The following is an 18,842-nucleotide window of genomic DNA, read 5'->3' as shown; positions in this document are numbered from 1 at the left end:
CCTGGCTTCCGGCTCGTCGCAGAGGCCAGGGGACACGCCCCCCTGGCCTGCGACTCCAGAGCCGTCACTTCAGCCTGTGGGGGGGTGTCCCCTGGTCTCTGCGACGAGCCGGAGGTCAGGGGACGAGGTAAGCTTGCAGGGACGGTGCAGCCTGTGCAAAGGCTGCGCCGCTGCCTGCCGCCCTCCCGGGACCGTCCATGTGAACGGCCCCGGGGGTGTGCGTCGGCATCGTTTACGCCGACGCACCCCCGTACCATTGCGGTGCAGAAAGGGCCTTAGTAAACTTATAATTTATACTGTCTGACTTCTAGCCTTATTGTGTAACTTCAGTTATTGGCAACCCTAGTCGTGACGATGCAGCCACGGGATTTCAAGGCCAGAGACCTTCAGAGGCAGTTTGCCCCTTCCTTCCTCTGGGTAGCAACCATGGACTTTTTTGGTGGCCTCCCATCTAGCTGAATTTGAATCTGCTTAGCTTCCAAGATCCAATGAGATCGGGCTAGCCTGGGGCGTTACAGACAGACAGATGTTATTTTTGTCACAGCTGCTGGGTGGTGGATTACAAGCTTTTGTTCAGTCGGTGCTGTGAATTGTGTACCTTGGGTGTGAAACGGTCAGGGTGCAGAGCAATTAAAGAACCACCTGCTTCCATCCAAACCTGGCCATCAGTCACCCTAGACAGCCCTGCTATGTGTTACCCCAATCTTTTCAAGGGAGTATCTTGGTCATAGTTCTGCATCTACTTTGCTACTTCCATTCACTGAATCTTGTACGTTTCCAGCATTTGGTCAAAACGTTTCTTTTCCCCAGGCCTTTTATGAATTTTTTTCCCCCAGGCCTGACCTTTGCATTTGAACACCTCTGACTGAACCCTGCCGTGGTTTTCTGAATTATTCCTCTAGGCTGCATGTTGGTTTCACTCCTGAGATCTAAATTATTGATTTGATTGACATTTCTGGTGCTTGTCAATGTTATTGACTGCTGTTGTTTTTAAGATCTGTTGGCACTATTTATAGTTCTTTAAATAATCTTTTTTTAAAAAATGATTTTTAAAAGAATCATTCTTTTTAAAAAATTGTTTTCTTTAAGCATATTTTGTGTGTGTATGTACACACAGTATATCTATCTATCTATCTATCTATCTATCTATCTATCTATCTATCTATCTATCTATCTATCTATCTATCATCTCTCTCTCTCTCTCTCTCTCTCTCTCTCTATCAATCATCTCTCTCTCTCTCTCTCTCTATCTCACTATCTCTCTCTCTCTCTCTATCATCTATCTCTATCTCTATCTCTCTCTGTATCTCTGTATCTGTATCTGTATCTCTCTCTCTCTCTCTCTTTCTCTCTATCTCTATCTCTATCTATCTATGATCTATCTGTCTGTCTATCTATCTCTCTATCTCTCTATTTATGATCTCTCTCTCTCTCTCTCTCTCTCTATCTATCTATCTAGATCTCTCTCTCTCTATCTATCTATCTATCTATCTATCTATCTATCTATCTATCTATCTATCTATCTATCTATCTATCTATCTATCTATCTATCTATCTATCTAGATATAGATATATATGTAGATATATATATATAGATAATAGATATAGATATATAGATATATATCTAGATATAGATATAGATATATATAGATATCTATAGATATAAAGAGTCATGTACTTATAAGTCACTGATTGTCTGGGTGAGAAGGGTATACATTTTTCCAGAGAAATAAACATTCTCCAAGTTCCATTCTGAGTGCATTTGGTGCATCTGTTGTTTGTGTTTTTTTAAAAGACTGGGAAATATTGGGGGAAAATAAACAAATGCAACGTTGGATGTGGAGGAAGAATGTTTAGTATACCAAGCATGAAAGGAGTTGTGCTTGTAGAAATGAATTTTCCTCCCCCACTCTGCCTCTTCCTTTTGATGCCAAGTCCTCTACACCTGGAAGTTATGCTCCTACACCCCGCTGAGATCCACAACATTTTGCTTGGGGTGGGGTGGGGGGAGAGAAGAAGGTCACCATAAATTGCAAAGTGATGGTTTGCAATGGGAGTTATGAACTGGCAAAATTCGCCTCCCCCCCAGCATTGGAAGGTCTGTTGCACAAGTGCCATTACCCCAGCAGAAGGGCTCAATCCAACCCATTGATTCTCATATAACACAGTTCAATATATAACAGCAAGCAACGGCTAAAAGCAAACCAAGTCACCAACTGGGAACCTGTAAATGCGCAGCTATGATAAGAGGAAGCAGACTTGGAAAGGCAAAGAGAGACTGTGTCGCCCGCTTTAGGCTGAACTTGGAGCTCTTCTGTAACTAGATGAGACAATATAATAATCGGCAGTCTGTGGAGCACAGTCCAACCTATCACCACAATCTAGCTTAGTGGGAACACTGGTTAGCTCCTCTGGTTGGATACTGTGCCTAACATGTACATTACGTTCTGACTCACTGTCTCTCTTCATTTTCCATTCTTCCCCCCTCCCTCCCTTCCACTGCTATTTCATGCAAATGTGAAAAACAGAAGGTACGGACCGAACCAGCTACATTTCTGAAGGTTTTGTAACGTTATAAGTTGTCATTGTTTTTTGTCTCTTGAATATGGATAACGCTGTCAAGAATGACAATTGCTTTTCCCACTCATTTGAATGAACAGCCCCAATAATATGAGCATTGATCACTCGACATTGTTTTGCTTAATATACTCCCCTGTTTTCCCCAAAATAAGGCATCCCCTGAAAATAAGACGTAGTAGAGGTTTTGCTGAAGTGCTAAATATAAAGCATCCCTCAAAAGTAAGACGTAGCAAAGTTTTTGTTTGGAAGCATGCCCGTCGACCAGAGCATGCAGCTGTGGAGCGGAAAGATAAGACATCCCCTGAAAATAAGACATAGCGCATTTTTAAAAGCAAAAATTAATATAAGACACTGTCTTATTTTCGGGAAAACACGGCAGGCAGTGCAAAAAGACATGGATCATTTAGCAAACTGAACGTTTCCCGGACACGTTCCTACCTTCTCCGTGTCTATCCCTTTCGACATGGACCACGTGGAGACAATATAATCCATGACTCGTTCGCTAAGGCCTTTGGGGACTTGGTACAACTTTAAGAAGTCTCTCACGTTGTTCAGCATCTCGTGGTAGCGGTTGGTGTTGGCGTACATTTGTTGGAAAATGGTGGTGACATTTCCAAAAATCGTTGCATAAAGAAGAGCTGGAAAGAGAACAGAAAGTCAGCGATCAGACAAACGGGAAACGTCGTTCTCATTCGTTCAGTCGGGGCCCTGGGTTCGGCTGGCCGAATCTTCGAAACATTCACTCCAACAAACCGAAGTGGGTGCATGCAGGAGAGGAAAAGATAATTTCACAGTATGCAGTTGGTCCTCATTAGGTTTGCCAGGCCTTGAAGTGCCAAGCGCCATCGGCCAAGCAGACTCCTATTTTGCTTGGATTGAAAGCTCACTGAAATTACAATGGATATTTATACTACCCTGTTTCCCCGAATATAAGACATCCCCTGAAAATAAGACATAGTGGAGGTTTTGCTGAACTGCGAAATTAAAGGCATCCCCCGAAAGTACGACGTAGCAAAGTTTTTGTTTAGAAGCATGCCAGACAAACAGAACACAGAAAGATAAGACATCCCCTGAAAATAAGACATAGCGCATCTTTGGGAGCAAAAATTAATATAAGACACTGTCTTATTTTCGGAGAAACACGGTATTTCCTAACTGCTACAAGCTACTTTGGCAACCACGTTTTCAGCTAAACGTGGGTTTGTAGTCCGCCTTTCTAACTGGCTGCCTACCCAGAGCCTCATAATCCTTTGCAATATCCCAAAACCTATACCCTGCAGTGTCATTAGTCCCACTTGGACCAAGGCAAGGAGAAGGAGAAGGAGAAGGAGAAGGAGAAGGAGGAGGAGGAGAAGGAGAAGGAGGAGGAGGAGGAGAAGAAGAAGAAGAAGAAGAAGAAGAAGAAGAAGATTTGGATTTATATCCCCCTTTTTCTCCTGTAAGGAGACTCAAAGGGGCTGACAATCTCCTTTCCTTCCCCCCCGCCCCAACAAACACCCTGTGAGGTAGGTGGGGCTGAGAGACCTCCGAAGAACTGTGACTAGCCCAGAGTCGTGTGTTGGAGAGCACAGGTTAATCTGAATTCCCCAGATAAGCCTCCACAGCTCAAGCGGCAGAGCGGGGAATCAAACCCAGTTCCTCCAGATCAGAGTACACCTGCTCATAACCACTACACCACTGAGTTTGGATTTATATATCTCTCCTGTAGGAGACTCAAAGGGGCTTATGGGGGGGGGGGGGGGGGGGTGGTGGGGTGGGGGGGGGGGGGGGGGGTGGGGTGGGGGGGGGGGGGGGGGGGGGGGGGGGGGGGGGGGGGGGGGGGGGGGAGGGGGGGGGGGGGGGGGAGGCGGGGGGGGGGGGGGGGGGGGGGGGGGGGGAGGAGGGGGCGGGAGGGTGGGGGGGTGGGTGGTTTGGGGGGGGGGGGGGTGAGGGGGGGTGTGGGTGGGGGGGGGGGGGGGTGGGGGGGGGGGGGGGTGGGGGGGGGGGTGTGGGGGGGAGGGGGGGGGTTAGGGATGGGGGGGGGGTGGGGGGGGGGGGGGGTGGGGGGGGGGGGGGGTGGGGGGGGGGGGGGGTGGGGGGGGGGGGGGGTGGGGGGGGGGGGGGGTGGGGGGGGGGGGGGGTGGGGGGGGGGGGGGGTGGGGGGGGGGGGGGGTGGGGGGGGGGGGGGGTGGGGGGGGGGGGGGGTGGGGGGGGGGGGGGGTGGGGGGGGGGGGGGGTGGGGGGGGGGGGGGGTGGGGGGGGGGGGGGGTGGGGGGGGGGGGGGGTGGGGGGGGGGGGGGGTGGGGGGGGGGGGGGGTGGGGGGGGGGGGGGGTGGGGGGGGGGGGGGGTGGGGGGGGGGGGGGGTGGGGGGGGGGGGGGGTGGGGGGGGGGGGGGGTGGGGGGGGGGGGGGGTGGGGGGGGGGGGGGGTGGGGGGGGGGGGGGGTGGGGGGGGGGGGGGGTGGGGGGGGGGGGGGGTGGGGGGGGGGGGGGGTGGGGGGGGGGGGGGGTGGGGGGGGGGGGGGGTGGGGGGGGGGGGGGGTGGGGGGGGGGGGGGGTGGGGGGGGGGGGGGGTGGGGGGGGGGGGGGGTGGGGGGGGGGGGGGGTGGGGGGGGGGGGGGGTGGGGGGGGGGGGGGGTGGGGGGGGGGGGGGGTGGGGGGGGGGGGGGGTGGGGGGGGGGGGGGGTGGGGGGGGGGGGGGGTGGGGGGGGGGGGGGGTGGGGGGGGGGGGGGGTGGGGGGGGGGGGGGGTGGGGGGGGGGGGGGGTGGGGGGGGGGGGGGGTGGGGGGGGGGGGGGGTGGGGGGGGGGGGGGGTGGGGGGGGGGGGGGGTGGGGGGGGGGGGGGGTGGGGGGGGGGGGGGGTGGGGGGGGGGGGGGGTGGGGGGGGGGGGGGGTGGGGGGGGGGGGGGGTGGGGGGGGGGGGGGGTGGGGGGGGGGGGGGGTGGGGGGGGGGGGGGGTGGGGGGGGGGGGGGGTGGGGGGGGGGGGGGGTGGGGGGGGGGGGGGGTGGGGGGGGGGGGGGGTGGGGGGGGGGGGGGGTGGGGGGGGGGGGGGGTGGGGGGGGGGGGGGGTGGGGGGGGGGGGGGGTGGGGGGGGGGGGGGGTGGGGGGGGGGGGGGGTGGGGGGGGGGGGGGGTGGGGGGGGGGGGGGGTGGGGGGGGGGGGGGGTGGGGGGGGGGGGGGGTGGGGGGGGGGGGGGGTGGGGGGGGGGGGGGGTGGGGGGGGGGGGGGGTGGGGGGGGGGGGGGGTGGGGGGGGGGGGGGGTGGGGGGGGGGGGGGGTGGGGGGGGGGGGGGGTGGGGGGGGGGGGGGGTGGGGGGGGGGGGGGGTGGGGGGGGGGGGGGGTGGGGGGGGGGGGGGGTGGGGGGGGGGGGGGGTGGGGGGGGGGGGGGGTGGGGGGGGGGGGGGGTGGGGGGGGGGGGGGGTGGGGGGGGGGGGGGGTGGGGGGGGGGGGGGGTGGGGGGGGGGGGGGGTGGGGGGGGGGGGGGGTGGGGGGGGGGGGGGGTGGGGGGGGGGGGGGGTGGGGGGGGGGGGGGGTGGGGGGGGGGGGGGGTGGGGGGGGGGGGGGGTGGGGGGGGGGGGGGGTGGGGGGGGGGGGGGGTGGGGGGGGGGGGGGGTGGGGGGGGGGGGGGGTGGGGGGGGGGGGGGGTGGGGGGGGGGGGGGGTGGGGGGGGGGGGGGGTGGGGGGGGGGGGGGGTGGGGGGGGGGGGGGGTGGGGGGGGGGGGGGGTGGGGGGGGGGGGGGGTGGGGGGGGGGGGGGGTGGGGGGGGGGGGGGGTGGGGGGGGGGGGGGGTGGGGGGGGGGGGGGGTGGGGGGGGGGGGGGGTGGGGGGGGGGGGGGGTGGGGGGGGGGGGGGGTGGGGGGGGGGGGGGGTGGGGGGGGGGGGGGGTGGGGGGGGGGGGGGGTGGGGGGGGGGGGGGGTGGGGGGGGGGGGGGGTGGGGGGGGGGGGGGGTGGGGGGGGGGGGGGGTGGGGGGGGGGGGGGGTGGGGGGGGGGGGGGGTGGGGGGGGGGGGGGGTGGGGGGGGGGGGGGGTGGGGGGGGGGGGGGGTGGGGGGGGGGGGGGGTGGGGGGGGGGGGGGGTGGGGGGGGGGGGGGGTGGGGGGGGGGGGGGGTGGGGGGGGGGGGGGGTGGGGGGGGGGGGGGGTGGGGGGGGGGGGGGGTGGGGGGGGGGGGGGGTGGGGGGGGGGGGGGGTGGGGGGGGGGGGGGGTGGGGGGGGGGGGGGGTGGGGGGGGGGGGGGGTGGGGGGGGGGGGGGGTGGGGGGGGGGGGGGGTGGGGGGGGGGGGGGGTGGGGGGGGGGGGGGGTGGGGGGGGGGGGGGGTGGGGGGGGGGGGGGGTGGGGGGGGGGGGGGGTGGGGGGGGGGGGGGGTGGGGGGGGGGGGGGGTGGGGGGGGGGGGGGGTGGGGGGGGGGGGGGGTGGGGGGGGGGGGGGGTGGGGGGGGGGGGGGGTGGGGGGGGGGGGGGGTGGGGGGGGGGGGGGGTGGGGGGGGGGGGGGGTGGGGGGGGGGGGGGGTGGGGGGGGGGGGGGGTGGGGGGGGGGGGGGGTGGGGGGGGGGGGGGGTGGGGGGGGGGGGGGGTGGGGGGGGGGGGGGGTGGGGGGGGGGGGGGGTGGGGGGGGGGGGGGGTGGGGGGGGGGGGGGGTGGGGGGGGGGGGGGGTGGGGGGGGGGGGGGGTGGGGGGGGGGGGGGGTGGGGGGGGGGGGGGGTGGGGGGGGGGGGGGGTGGGGGGGGGGGGGGGTGGGGGGGGGGGGGGGTGGGGGGGGGGGGGGGTGGGGGGGGGGGGGGGTGGGGGGGGGGGGGGGTGGGGGGGGGGGGGGGTGGGGGGGGGGGGGGGTGGGGGGGGGGGGGGGTGGGGGGGGGGGGGGGTGGGGGGGGGGGGGGGTGGGGGGGGGGGGGGGTGGGGGGGGGGGGGGGTGGGGGGGGGGGGGGGTGGGGGGGGGGGGGGGTGGGGGGGGGGGGGGGTGGGGGGGGGGGGGGGTGGGGGGGGGGGGGGGTGGGGGGGGGGGGGGGTGGGGGGGGGGGGGGGTGGGGGGGGGGGGGGGTGGGGGGGGGGGGGGGTGGGGGGGGGGGGGGGTGGGGGGGGGGGGGGGTGGGGGGGGGGGGGGGTGGGGGGGGGGGGGGGTGGGGGGGGGGGGGGGTGGGGGGGGGGGGGGGTGGGGGGGGGGGGGGGTGGGGGGGGGGGGGGGTGGGGGGGGGGGGGGGTGGGGGGGGGGGGGGGTGGGGGGGGGGGGGGGTGGGGGGGGGGGGGGGTGGGGGGGGGGGGGGGTGGGGGGGGGGGGGGGTGGGGGGGGGGGGGGGTGGGGGGGGGGGGGGGTGGGGGGGGGGGGGGGTGGGGGGGGGGGGGGGTGGGGGGGGGGGGGGGTGGGGGGGGGGGGGGGTGGGGGGGGGGGGGGGTGGGGGGGGGGGGGGGTGGGGGGGGGGGGGGGTGGGGGGGGGGGGGGGTGGGGGGGGGGGGGGGTGGGGGGGGGGGGGGGTGGGGGGGGGGGGGGGTGGGGGGGGGGGGGGGTGGGGGGGGGGGGGGGTGGGGGGGGGGGGGGGTGGGGGGGGGGGGGGGTGGGGGGGGGGGGGGGTGGGGGGGGGGGGGGGTGGGGGGGGGGGGGGGTGGGGGGGGGGGGGGGTGGGGGGGGGGGGGGGTGGGGGGGGGGGGGGGTGGGGGGGGGGGGGGGTGGGGGGGGGGGGGGGTGGGGGGGGGGGGGGGTGGGGGGGGGGGGGGGTGGGGGGGGGGGGGGGTGGGGGGGGGGGGGGGTGGGGGGGGGGGGGGGTGGGGGGGGGGGGGGGTGGGGGGGGGGGGGGGTGGGGGGGGGGGGGGGTGGGGGGGGGGGGGGGTGGGGGGGGGGGGGGGTGGGGGGGGGGGGGGGTGGGGGGGGGGGGGGGTGGGGGGGGGGGGGGGTGGGGGGGGGGGGGGGTGGGGGGGGGGGGGGGTGGGGGGGGGGGGGGGTGGGGGGGGGGGGGGGTGGGGGGGGGGGGGGGTGGGGGGGGGGGGGGGTGGGGGGGGGGGGGGGTGGGGGGGGGGGGGGGTGGGGGGGGGGGGGGGTGGGGGGGGGGGGGGGTGGGGGGGGGGGGGGGTGGGGGGGGGGGGGGGTGGGGGGGGGGGGGGGTGGGGGGGGGGGGGGGTGGGGGGGGGGGGGGGTGGGGGGGGGGGGGGGTGGGGGGGGGGGGGGGTGGGGGGGGGGGGGGGTGGGGGGGGGGGGGGGTGGGGGGGGGGGGGGGTGGGGGGGGGGGGGGGTGGGGGGGGGGGGGGGTGGGGGGGGGGGGGGGTGGGGGGGGGGGGGGGTGGGGGGGGGGGGGGGTGGGGGGGGGGGGGGGTGGGGGGGGGGGGGGGTGGGGGGGGGGGGGGGTGGGGGGGGGGGGGGGTGGGGGGGGGGGGGGGTGGGGGGGGGGGGGGGTGGGGGGGGGGGGGGGTGGGGGGGGGGGGGGGTGGGGGGGGGGGGGGGTGGGGGGGGGGGGGGGTGGGGGGGGGGGGGGGTGGGGGGGGGGGGGGGTGGGGGGGGGGGGGGGTGGGGGGGGGGGGGGGTGGGGGGGGGGGGGGGTGGGGGGGGGGGGGGGTGGGGGGGGGGGGGGGTGGGGGGGGGGGGGGGTGGGGGGGGGGGGGGGTGGGGGGGGGGGGGGGTGGGGGGGGGGGGGGGTGGGGGGGGGGGGGGGTGGGGGGGGGGGGGGGTGGGGGGGGGGGGGGGTGGGGGGGGGGGGGGGTGGGGGGGGGGGGGGGTGGGGGGGGGGGGGGGTGGGGGGGGGGGGGGGTGGGGGGGGGGGGGGGTGGGGGGGGGGGGGGGTGGGGGGGGGGGGGGGTGGGGGGGGGGGGGGGTGGGGGGGGGGGGGGGTGGGGGGGGGGGGGGGTGGGGGGGGGGGGGGGTGGGGGGGGGGGGGGGTGGGGGGGGGGGGGGGTGGGGGGGGGGGGGGGTGGGGGGGGGGGGGGGTGGGGGGGGGGGGGGGTGGGGGGGGGGGGGGGTGGGGGGGGGGGGGGGTGGGGGGGGGGGGGGGTGGGGGGGGGGGGGGGTGGGGGGGGGGGGGGGTGGGGGGGGGGGGGGGTGGGGGGGGGGGGGGGTGGGGGGGGGGGGGGGTGGGGGGGGGGGGGGGTGGGGGGGGGGGGGGGTGGGGGGGGGGGGGGGTGGGGGGGGGGGGGGGTGGGGGGGGGGGGGGGTGGGGGGGGGGGGGGGTGGGGGGGGGGGGGGGTGGGGGGGGGGGGGGGTGGGGGGGGGGGGGGGTGGGGGGGGGGGGGGGTGGGGGGGGGGGGGGGTGGGGGGGGGGGGGGGTGGGGGGGGGGGGGGGTGGGGGGGGGGGGGGGTGGGGGGGGGGGGGGGTGGGGGGGGGGGGGGGTGGGGGGGGGGGGGGGTGGGGGGGGGGGGGGGTGGGGGGGGGGGGGGGTGGGGGGGGGGGGGGGTGGGGGGGGGGGGGGGTGGGGGGGGGGGGGGGTGGGGGGGGGGGGGGGTGGGGGGGGGGGGGGGTGGGGGGGGGGGGGGGTGGGGGGGGGGGGGGGTGGGGGGGGGGGGGGGTGGGGGGGGGGGGGGGTGGGGGGGGGGGGGGGTGGGGGGGGGGGGGGGTGGGGGGGGGGGGGGGTGGGGGGGGGGGGGGGTGGGGGGGGGGGGGGGTGGGGGGGGGGGGGGGTGGGGGGGGGGGGGGGTGGGGGGGGGGGGGGGTGGGGGGGGGGGGGGGTGGGGGGGGGGGGGGGTGGGGGGGGGGGGGGGTGGGGGGGGGGGGGGGTGGGGGGGGGGGGGGGTGGGGGGGGGGGGGGGTGGGGGGGGGGGGGGGTGGGGGGGGGGGGGGGTGGGGGGGGGGGGGGGTGGGGGGGGGGGGGGGTGGGGGGGGGGGGGGGTGGGGGGGGGGGGGGGTGGGGGGGGGGGGGGGTGGGGGGGGGGGGGGGTGGGGGGGGGGGGGGGTGGGGGGGGGGGGGGGTGGGGGGGGGGGGGGGTGGGGGGGGGGGGGGGTGGGGGGGGGGGGGGGTGGGGGGGGGGGGGGGTGGGGGGGGGGGGGGGTGGGGGGGGGGGGGGGTGGGGGGGGGGGGGGGTGGGGGGGGGGGGGGGTGGGGGGGGGGGGGGGTGGGGGGGGGGGGGGGTGGGGGGGGGGGGGGGTGGGGGGGGGGGGGGGTGGGGGGGGGGGGGGGTGGGGGGGGGGGGGGGTGGGGGGGGGGGGGGGTGGGGGGGGGGGGGGGTGGGGGGGGGGGGGGGTGGGGGGGGGGGGGGGTGGGGGGGGGGGGGGGTGGGGGGGGGGGGGGGTGGGGGGGGGGGGGGGTGGGGGGGGGGGGGGGTGGGGGGGGGGGGGGGTGGGGGGGGGGGGGGGTGGGGGGGGGGGGGGGTGGGGGGGGGGGGGGGTGGGGGGGGGGGGGGGTGGGGGGGGGGGGGGGTGGGGGGGGGGGGGGGTGGGGGGGGGGGGGGGTGGGGGGGGGGGGGGGTGGGGGGGGGGGGGGGTGGGGGGGGGGGGGGGTGGGGGGGGGGGGGGGTGGGGGGGGGGGGGGGTGGGGGGGGGGGGGGGTGGGGGGGGGGGGGGGTGGGGGGGGGGGGGGGTGGGGGGGGGGGGGGGTGGGGGGGGGGGGGGGTGGGGGGGGGGGGGGGTGGGGGGGGGGGGGGGTGGGGGGGGGGGGGGGTGGGGGGGGGGGGGGGTGGGGGGGGGGGGGGGTGGGGGGGGGGGGGGGTGGGGGGGGGGGGGGGTGGGGGGGGGGGGGGGTGGGGGGGGGGGGGGGTGGGGGGGGGGGGGGGTGGGGGGGGGGGGGGGTGGGGGGGGGGGGGGGTGGGGGGGGGGGGGGGTGGGGGGGGGGGGGGGTGGGGGGGGGGGGGGGTGGGGGGGGGGGGGGGTGGGGGGGGGGGGGGGTGGGGGGGGGGGGGGGTGGGGGGGGGGGGGGGTGGGGGGGGGGGGGGGTGGGGGGGGGGGGGGGTGGGGGGGGGGGGGGGTGGGGGGGGGGGGGGGTGGGGGGGGGGGGGGGTGGGGGGGGGGGGGGGTGGGGGGGGGGGGGGGTGGGGGGGGGGGGGGGTGGGGGGGGGGGGGGGTGGGGGGGGGGGGGGGTGGGGGGGGGGGGGGGTGGGGGGGGGGGGGGGTGGGGGGGGGGGGGGGTGGGGGGGGGGGGGGGTGGGGGGGGGGGGGGGTGGGGGGGGGGGGGGGTGGGGGGGGGGGGGGGTGGGGGGGGGGGGGGGTGGGGGGGGGGGGGGGTGGGGGGGGGGGGGGGTGGGGGGGGGGGGGGGTGGGGGGGGGGGGGGGTGGGGGGGGGGGGGGGTGGGGGGGGGGGGGGGTGGGGGGGGGGGGGGGTGGGGGGGGGGGGGGGTGGGGGGGGGGGGGGGTGGGGGGGGGGGGGGGTGGGGGGGGGGGGGGGTGGGGGGGGGGGGGGGTGGGGGGGGGGGGGGGTGGGGGGGGGGGGGGGTGGGGGGGGGGGGGGGTGGGGGGGGGGGGGGGTGGGGGGGGGGGGGGGTGGGGGGGGGGGGGGGTGGGGGGGGGGGGGGGTGGGGGGGGGGGGGGGTGGGGGGGGGGGGGGGTGGGGGGGGGGGGGGGTGGGGGGGGGGGGGGGTGGGGGGGGGGGGGGGTGGGGGGGGGGGGGGGTGGGGGGGGGGGGGGGTGGGGGGGGGGGGGGGTGGGGGGGGGGGGGGGTGGGGGGGGGGGGGGGTGGGGGGGGGGGGGGGTGGGGGGGGGGGGGGGTGGGGGGGGGGGGGGGTGGGGGGGGGGGGGGGTGGGGGGGGGGGGGGGTGGGGGGGGGGGGGGGTGGGGGGGGGGGGGGGTGGGGGGGGGGGGGGGTGGGGGGGGGGGGGGGTGGGGGGGGGGGGGGGTGGGGGGGGGGGGGGGTGGGGGGGGGGGGGGGTGGGGGGGGGGGGGGGTGGGGGGGGGGGGGGGTGGGGGGGGGGGGGGGTGGGGGGGGGGGGGGGTGGGGGGGGGGGGGGGTGGGGGGGGGGGGGGGTGGGGGGGGGGGGGGGTGGGGGGGGGGGGGGGTGGGGGGGGGGGGGGGTGGGGGGGGGGGGGGGTGGGGGGGGGGGGGGGTGGGGGGGGGGGGGGGTGGGGGGGGGGGGGGGTGGGGGGGGGGGGGGGTGGGGGGGGGGGGGGGTGGGGGGGGGGGGGGGTGGGGGGGGGGGGGGGTGGGGGGGGGGGGGGGTGGGGGGGGGGGGGGGTGGGGGGGGGGGGGGGTGGGGGGGGGGGGGGGTGGGGGGGGGGGGGGGTGGGGGGGGGGGGGGGTGGGGGGGGGGGGGGGTGGGGGGGGGGGGGGGTGGGGGGGGGGGGGGGTGGGGGGGGGGGGGGGTGGGGGGGGGGGGGGGTGGGGGGGGGGGGGGGTGGGGGGGGGGGGGGGTGGGGGGGGGGGGGGGTGGGGGGGGGGGGGGGTGGGGGGGGGGGGGGGTGGGGGGGGGGGGGGGTGGGGGGGGGGGGGGGTGGGGGGGGGGGGGGGTGGGGGGGGGGGGGGGTGGGGGGGGGGGGGGGTGGGGGGGGGGGGGGGTGGGGGGGGGGGGGGGTGGGGGGGGGGGGGGGTGGGGGGGGGGGGGGGTGGGGGGGGGGGGGGGTGGGGGGGGGGGGGGGTGGGGGGGGGGGGGGGTGGGGGGGGGGGGGGGTGGGGGGGGGGGGGGGTGGGGGGGGGGGGGGGTGGGGGGGGGGGGGGGTGGGGGGGGGGGGGGGTGGGGGGGGGGGGGGGTGGGGGGGGGGGGGGGTGGGGGGGGGGGGGGGTGGGGGGGGGGGGGGGTGGGGGGGGGGGGGGGTGGGGGGGGGGGGGGGTGGGGGGGGGGGGGGGTGGGGGGGGGGGGGGGTGGGGGGGGGGGGGGGTGGGGGGGGGGGGGGGTGGGGGGGGGGGGGGGTGGGGGGGGGGGGGGGTGGGGGGGGGGGGGGGTGGGGGGGGGGGGGGGTGGGGGGGGGGGGGGGTGGGGGGGGGGGGGGGTGGGGGGGGGGGGGGGTGGGGGGGGGGGGGGGTGGGGGGGGGGGGGGGTGGGGGGGGGGGGGGGTGGGGGGGGGGGGGGGTGGGGGGGGGGGGGGGTGGGGGGGGGGGGGGGTGGGGGGGGGGGGGGGTGGGGGGGGGGGGGGGTGGGGGGGGGGGGGGGTGGGGGGGGGGGGGGGTGGGGGGGGGGGGGGGTGGGGGGGGGGGGGGGTGGGGGGGGGGGGGGGTGGGGGGGGGGGGGGGTGGGGGGGGGGGGGGGTGGGGGGGGGGGGGGGTGGGGGGGGGGGGGGGTGGGGGGGGGGGGGGGTGGGGGGGGGGGGGGGTGGGGGGGGGGGGGGGTGGGGGGGGGGGGGGGTGGGGGGGGGGGGGGGTGGGGGGGGGGGGGGGTGGGGGGGGGGGGGGGTGGGGGGGGGGGGGGGTGGGGGGGGGGGGGGGTGGGGGGGGGGGGGGGTGGGGGGGGGGGGGGGTGGGGGGGGGGGGGGGTGGGGGGGGGGGGGGGTGGGGGGGGGGGGGGGTGGGGGGGGGGGGGGGTGGGGGGGGGGGGGGGTGGGGGGGGGGGGGGGTGGGGGGGGGGGGGGGTGGGGGGGGGGGGGGGTGGGGGGGGGGGGGGGTGGGGGGGGGGGGGGGTGGGGGGGGGGGGGGGTGGGGGGGGGGGGGGGTGGGGGGGGGGGGGGGTGGGGGGGGGGGGGGGTGGGGGGGGGGGGGGGTGGGGGGGGGGGGGGGTGGGGGGGGGGGGGGGTGGGGGGGGGGGGGGGTGGGGGGGGGGGGGGGTGGGGGGGGGGGGGGGTGGGGGGGGGGGGGGGTGGGGGGGGGGGGGGGTGGGGGGGGGGGGGGGTGGGGGGGGGGGGGGGTGGGGGGGGGGGGGGGTGGGGGGGGGGGGGGGTGGGGGGGGGGGGGGGTGGGGGGGGGGGGGGGTGGGGGGGGGGGGGGGTGGGGGGGGGGGGGGGTGGGGGGGGGGGGGGGTGGGGGGGGGGGGGGGTGGGGGGGGGGGGGGGTGGGGGGGGGGGGGGGTGGGGGGGGGGGGGGGTGGGGGGGGGGGGGGGTGGGGGGGGGGGGGGGTGGGGGGGGGGGGGGGTGGGGGGGGGGGGGGGTGGGGGGGGGGGGGGGTGGGGGGGGGGGGGGGTGGGGGGGGGGGGGGGTGGGGGGGGGGGGGGGTGGGGGGGGGGGGGGGTGGGGGGGGGGGGGGGTGGGGGGGGGGGGGGGTGGGGGGGGGGGGGGGTGGGGGGGGGGGGGGGTGGGGGGGGGGGGGGGTGGGGGGGGGGGGGGGTGGGGGGGGGGGGGGGTGGGGGGGGGGGGGGGTGGGGGGGGGGGGGGGTGGGGGGGGGGGGGGGTGGGGGGGGGGGGGGGTGGGGGGGGGGGGGGGTGGGGGGGGGGGGGGGTGGGGGGGGGGGGGGGTGGGGGGGGGGGGGGGTGGGGGGGGGGGGGGGTGGGGGGGGGGGGGGGTGGGGGGGGGGGGGGGTGGGGGGGGGGGGGGGTGGGGGGGGGGGGGGGTGGGGGGGGGGGGGGGTGGGGGGGGGGGGGGGTGGGGGGGGGGGGGGGTGGGGGGGGGGGGGGGTGGGGGGGGGGGGGGGTGGGGGGGGGGGGGGGTGGGGGGGGGGGGGGGTGGGGGGGGGGGGGGGTGGGGGGGGGGGGGGGTGGGGGGGGGGGGGGGTGGGGGGGGGGGGGGGTGGGGGGGGGGGGGGGTGGGGGGGGGGGGGGGTGGGGGGGGGGGGGGGTGGGGGGGGGGGGGGGTGGGGGGGGGGGGGGGTGGGGGGGGGGGGGGGTGGGGGGGGGGGGGGGTGGGGGGGGGGGGGGGTGGGGGGGGGGGGGGGTGGGGGGGGGGGGGGGTGGGGGGGGGGGGGGGTGGGGGGGGGGGGGGGTGGGGGGGGGGGGGGGTGGGGGGGGGGGGGGGTGGGGGGGGGGGGGGGTGGGGGGGGGGGGGGGTGGGGGGGGGGGGGGGTGGGGGGGGGGGGGGGTGGGGGGGGGGGGGGGTGGGGGGGGGGGGGGGTGGGGGGGGGGGGGGGTGGGGGGGGGGGGGGGTGGGGGGGGGGGGGGGTGGGGGGGGGGGGGGGTGGGGGGGGGGGGGGGTGGGGGGGGGGGGGGGTGGGGGGGGGGGGGGGTGGGGGGGGGGGGGGGTGGGGGGGGGGGGGGGTGGGGGGGGGGGGGGGTGGGGGGGGGGGGGGGTGGGGGGGGGGGGGGGTGGGGGGGGGGGGGGGTGGGGGGGGGGGGGGGTGGGGGGGGGGGGGGGTGGGGGGGGGGGGGGGTGGGGGGGGGGGGGGGTGGGGGGGGGGGGGGGTGGGGGGGGGGGGGGGTGGGGGGGGGGGGGGGTGGGGGGGGGGGGGGGTGGGGGGGGGGGGGGGTGGGGGGGGGGGGGGGTGGGGGGGGGGGGGGGTGGGGGGGGGGGGGGGTGGGGGGGGGGGGGGGTGGGGGGGGGGGGGGGTGGGGGGGGGGGGGGGTGGGGGGGGGGGGGGGTGGGGGGGGGGGGGGGTGGGGGGGGGGGGGGGTGGGGGGGGGGGGGGGTGGGGGGGGGGGGGGGTGGGGGGGGGGGGGGGTGGGGGGGGGGGGGGGTGGGGGGGGGGGGGGGTGGGGGGGGGGGGGGGTGGGGGGGGGGGGGGGTGGGGGGGGGGGGGGGTGGGGGGGGGGGGGGGTGGGGGGGGGGGGGGGTGGGGGGGGGGGGGGGTGGGGGGGGGGGGGGGTGGGGGGGGGGGGGGGTGGGGGGGGGGGGGGGTGGGGGGGGGGGGGGGTGGGGGGGGGGGGGGGTGGGGGGGGGGGGGGGTGGGGGGGGGGGGGGGTGGGGGGGGGGGGGGGTGGGGGGGGGGGGGGGTGGGGGGGGGGGGGGGTGGGGGGGGGGGGGGGTGGGGGGGGGGGGGGGTGGGGGGGGGGGGGGGTGGGGGGGGGGGGGGGTGGGGGGGGGGGGGGGTGGGGGGGGGGGGGGGTGGGGGGGGGGGGGGGTGGGGGGGGGGGGGGGTGGGGGGGGGGGGGGGTGGGGGGGGGGGGGGGTGGGGGGGGGGGGGGGTGGGGGGGGGGGGGGGTGGGGGGGGGGGGGGGTGGGGGGGGGGGGGGGTGGGGGGGGGGGGGGGTGGGGGGGGGGGGGGGTGGGGGGGGGGGGGGGTGGGGGGGGGGGGGGGTGGGGGGGGGGGGGGGTGGGGGGGGGGGGGGGTGGGGGGGGGGGGGGGTGGGGGGGGGGGGGGGTGGGGGGGGGGGGGGGTGGGGGGGGGGGGGGGTGGGGGGGGGGGGGGGTGGGGGGGGGGGGGGGTGGGGGGGGGGGGGGGTGGGGGGGGGGGGGGGTGGGGGGGGGGGGGGGTGGGGGGGGGGGGGGGTGGGGGGGGGGGGGGGTGGGGGGGGGGGGGGGTGGGGGGGGGGGGGGGTGGGGGGGGGGGGGGGTGGGGGGGGGGGGGGGTGGGGGGGGGGGGGGGTGGGGGGGGGGGGGGGTGGGGGGGGGGGGGGGTGGGGGGGGGGGGGGGTGGGGGGGGGGGGGGGTGGGGGGGGGGGGGGGTGGGGGGGGGGGGGGGTGGGGGGGGGGGGGGGTGGGGGGGGGGGGGGGTGGGGGGGGGGGGGGGTGGGGGGGGGGGGGGGTGGGGGGGGGGGGGGGTGGGGGGGGGGGGGGGTGGGGGGGGGGGGGGGTGGGGGGGGGGGGGGGTGGGGGGGGGGGGGGGTGGGGGGGGGGGGGGGTGGGGGGGGGGGGGGGTGGGGGGGGGGGGGGGTGGGGGGGGGGGGGGGTGGGGGGGGGGGGGGGTGGGGGGGGGGGGGGGTGGGGGGGGGGGGGGGTGGGGGGGGGGGGGGGTGGGGGGGGGGGGGGGTGGGGGGGGGGGGGGGTGGGGGGGGGGGGGGGTGGGGGGGGGGGGGGGTGGGGGGGGGGGGGGGTGGGGGGGGGGGGGGGTGGGGGGGGGGGGGGGTGGGGGGGGGGGGGGGTGGGGGGGGGGGGGGGTGGGGGGGGGGGGGGGTGGGGGGGGGGGGGGGTGGGGGGGGGGGGGGGTGGGGGGGGGGGGGGGTGGGGGGGGGGGGGGGTGGGGGGGGGGGGGGGTGGGGGGGGGGGGGGGTGGGGGGGGGGGGGGGTGGGGGGGGGGGGGGGTGGGGGGGGGGGGGGGTGGGGGGGGGGGGGGGTGGGGGGGGGGGGGGGTGGGGGGGGGGGGGGGTGGGGGGGGGGGGGGGTGGGGGGGGGGGGGGGTGGGGGGGGGGGGGGGTGGGGGGGGGGGGGGGTGGGGGGGGGGGGGGGTGGGGGGGGGGGGGGGTGGGGGGGGGGGGGGGTGGGGGGGGGGGGGGGTGGGGGGGGGGGGGGGTGGGGGGGGGGGGGGGTGGGGGGGGGGGGGGGTGGGGGGGGGGGGGGGTGGGGGGGGGGGGGGGTGGGGGGGGGGGGGGGTGGGGGGGGGGGGGGGTGGGGGGGGGGGGGGGTGGGGGGGGGGGGGGGTGGGGGGGGGGGGGGGTGGGGGGGGGGGGGGGTGGGGGGGGGGGGGGGTGGGGGGGGGGGGGGGTGGGGGGGGGGGGGGGTGGGGGGGGGGGGGGGTGGGGGGGGGGGGGGGTGGGGGGGGGGGGGGGTGGGGGGGGGGGGGGGTGGGGGGGGGGGGGGGTGGGGGGGGGGGGGGGTGGGGGGGGGGGGGGGTGGGGGGGGGGGGGGGTGGGGGGGGGGGGGGGTGGGGGGGGGGGGGGGTGGGGGGGGGGGGGGGTGGGGGGGGGGGGGGGTGGGGGGGGGGGGGGGTGGGGGGGGGGGGGGGTGGGGGGGGGGGGGGGTGGGGGGGGGGGGGGGTGGGGGGGGGGGGGGGTGGGGGGGGGGGGGGGTGGGGGGGGGGGGGGGTGGGGGGGGGGGGGGGTGGGGGGGGGGGGGGGTGGGGGGGGGGGGGGGTGGGGGGGGGGGGGGGTGGGGGGGGGGGGGGGTGGGGGGGGGGGGGGGTGGGGGGGGGGGGGGGTGGGGGGGGGGGGGGGTGGGGGGGGGGGGGGGTGGGGGGGGGGGGGGGTGGGGGGGGGGGGGGGTGGGGGGGGGGGGGGGTGGGGGGGGGGGGGGGTGGGGGGGGGGGGGGGTGGGGGGGGGGGGGGGTGGGGGGGGGGGGGGGTGGGGGGGGGGGGGGGTGGGGGGGGGGGGGGGTGGGGGGGGGGGGGGGTGGGGGGGGGGGGGGGTGGGGGGGGGGGGGGGTGGGGGGGGGGGGGGGTGGGGGGGGGGGGGGGTGGGGGGGGGGGGGGGTGGGGGGGGGGGGGGGTGGGGGGGGGGGGGGGTGGGGGGGGGGGGGGGTGGGGGGGGGGGGGGGTGGGGGGGGGGGGGGGTGGGGGGGGGGGGGGGTGGGGGGGGGGGGGGGTGGGGGGGGGGGGGGGTGGGGGGGGGGGGGGGTGGGGGGGGGGGGGGGTGGGGGGGGGGGGGGGTGGGGGGGGGGGGGGGTGGGGGGGGGGGGGGGTGGGGGGGGGGGGGGGTGGGGGGGGGGGGGGGTGGGGGGGGGGGGGGGTGGGGGGGGGGGGGGGTGGGGGGGGGGGGGGGTGGGGGGGGGGGGG

General features: G+C 82.2%; 1 protein-coding gene across 1 annotated transcript in view; it reads right to left on the bottom strand.

Moving 5' to 3' along the window:
* Window positions 1-559: 559 nt before the first annotated feature.
* The window catches only part of KCNH5 (potassium voltage-gated channel subfamily H member 5), a 132,103-nt gene continuing 113,820 nt past the window's right edge, over window positions 560-18,842 (bottom strand). Inside the window, exons 5-6 of the mRNA XM_048484657.1 lie at window positions 3,019-3,218; window positions 560-598 (exon numbers count right to left, since the gene is read on the bottom strand). Of these exons, the coding sequence (XP_048340614.1) occupies window positions 560-598; window positions 3,019-3,218 (239 nt within the window). The remainder of the gene's footprint in view (window positions 599-3,018; window positions 3,219-18,842) is intronic.

Source organism: Sphaerodactylus townsendi, linkage group LG02 (assembly GCF_021028975.2).
Source record: "Sphaerodactylus townsendi isolate TG3544 linkage group LG02, MPM_Stown_v2.3, whole genome shotgun sequence".
Classification (NCBI taxonomy): domain Eukaryota; kingdom Metazoa; phylum Chordata; class Lepidosauria; order Squamata; family Sphaerodactylidae; genus Sphaerodactylus; species Sphaerodactylus townsendi.
This window is presented reverse-complemented; position numbering and strand designations above follow the sequence as displayed.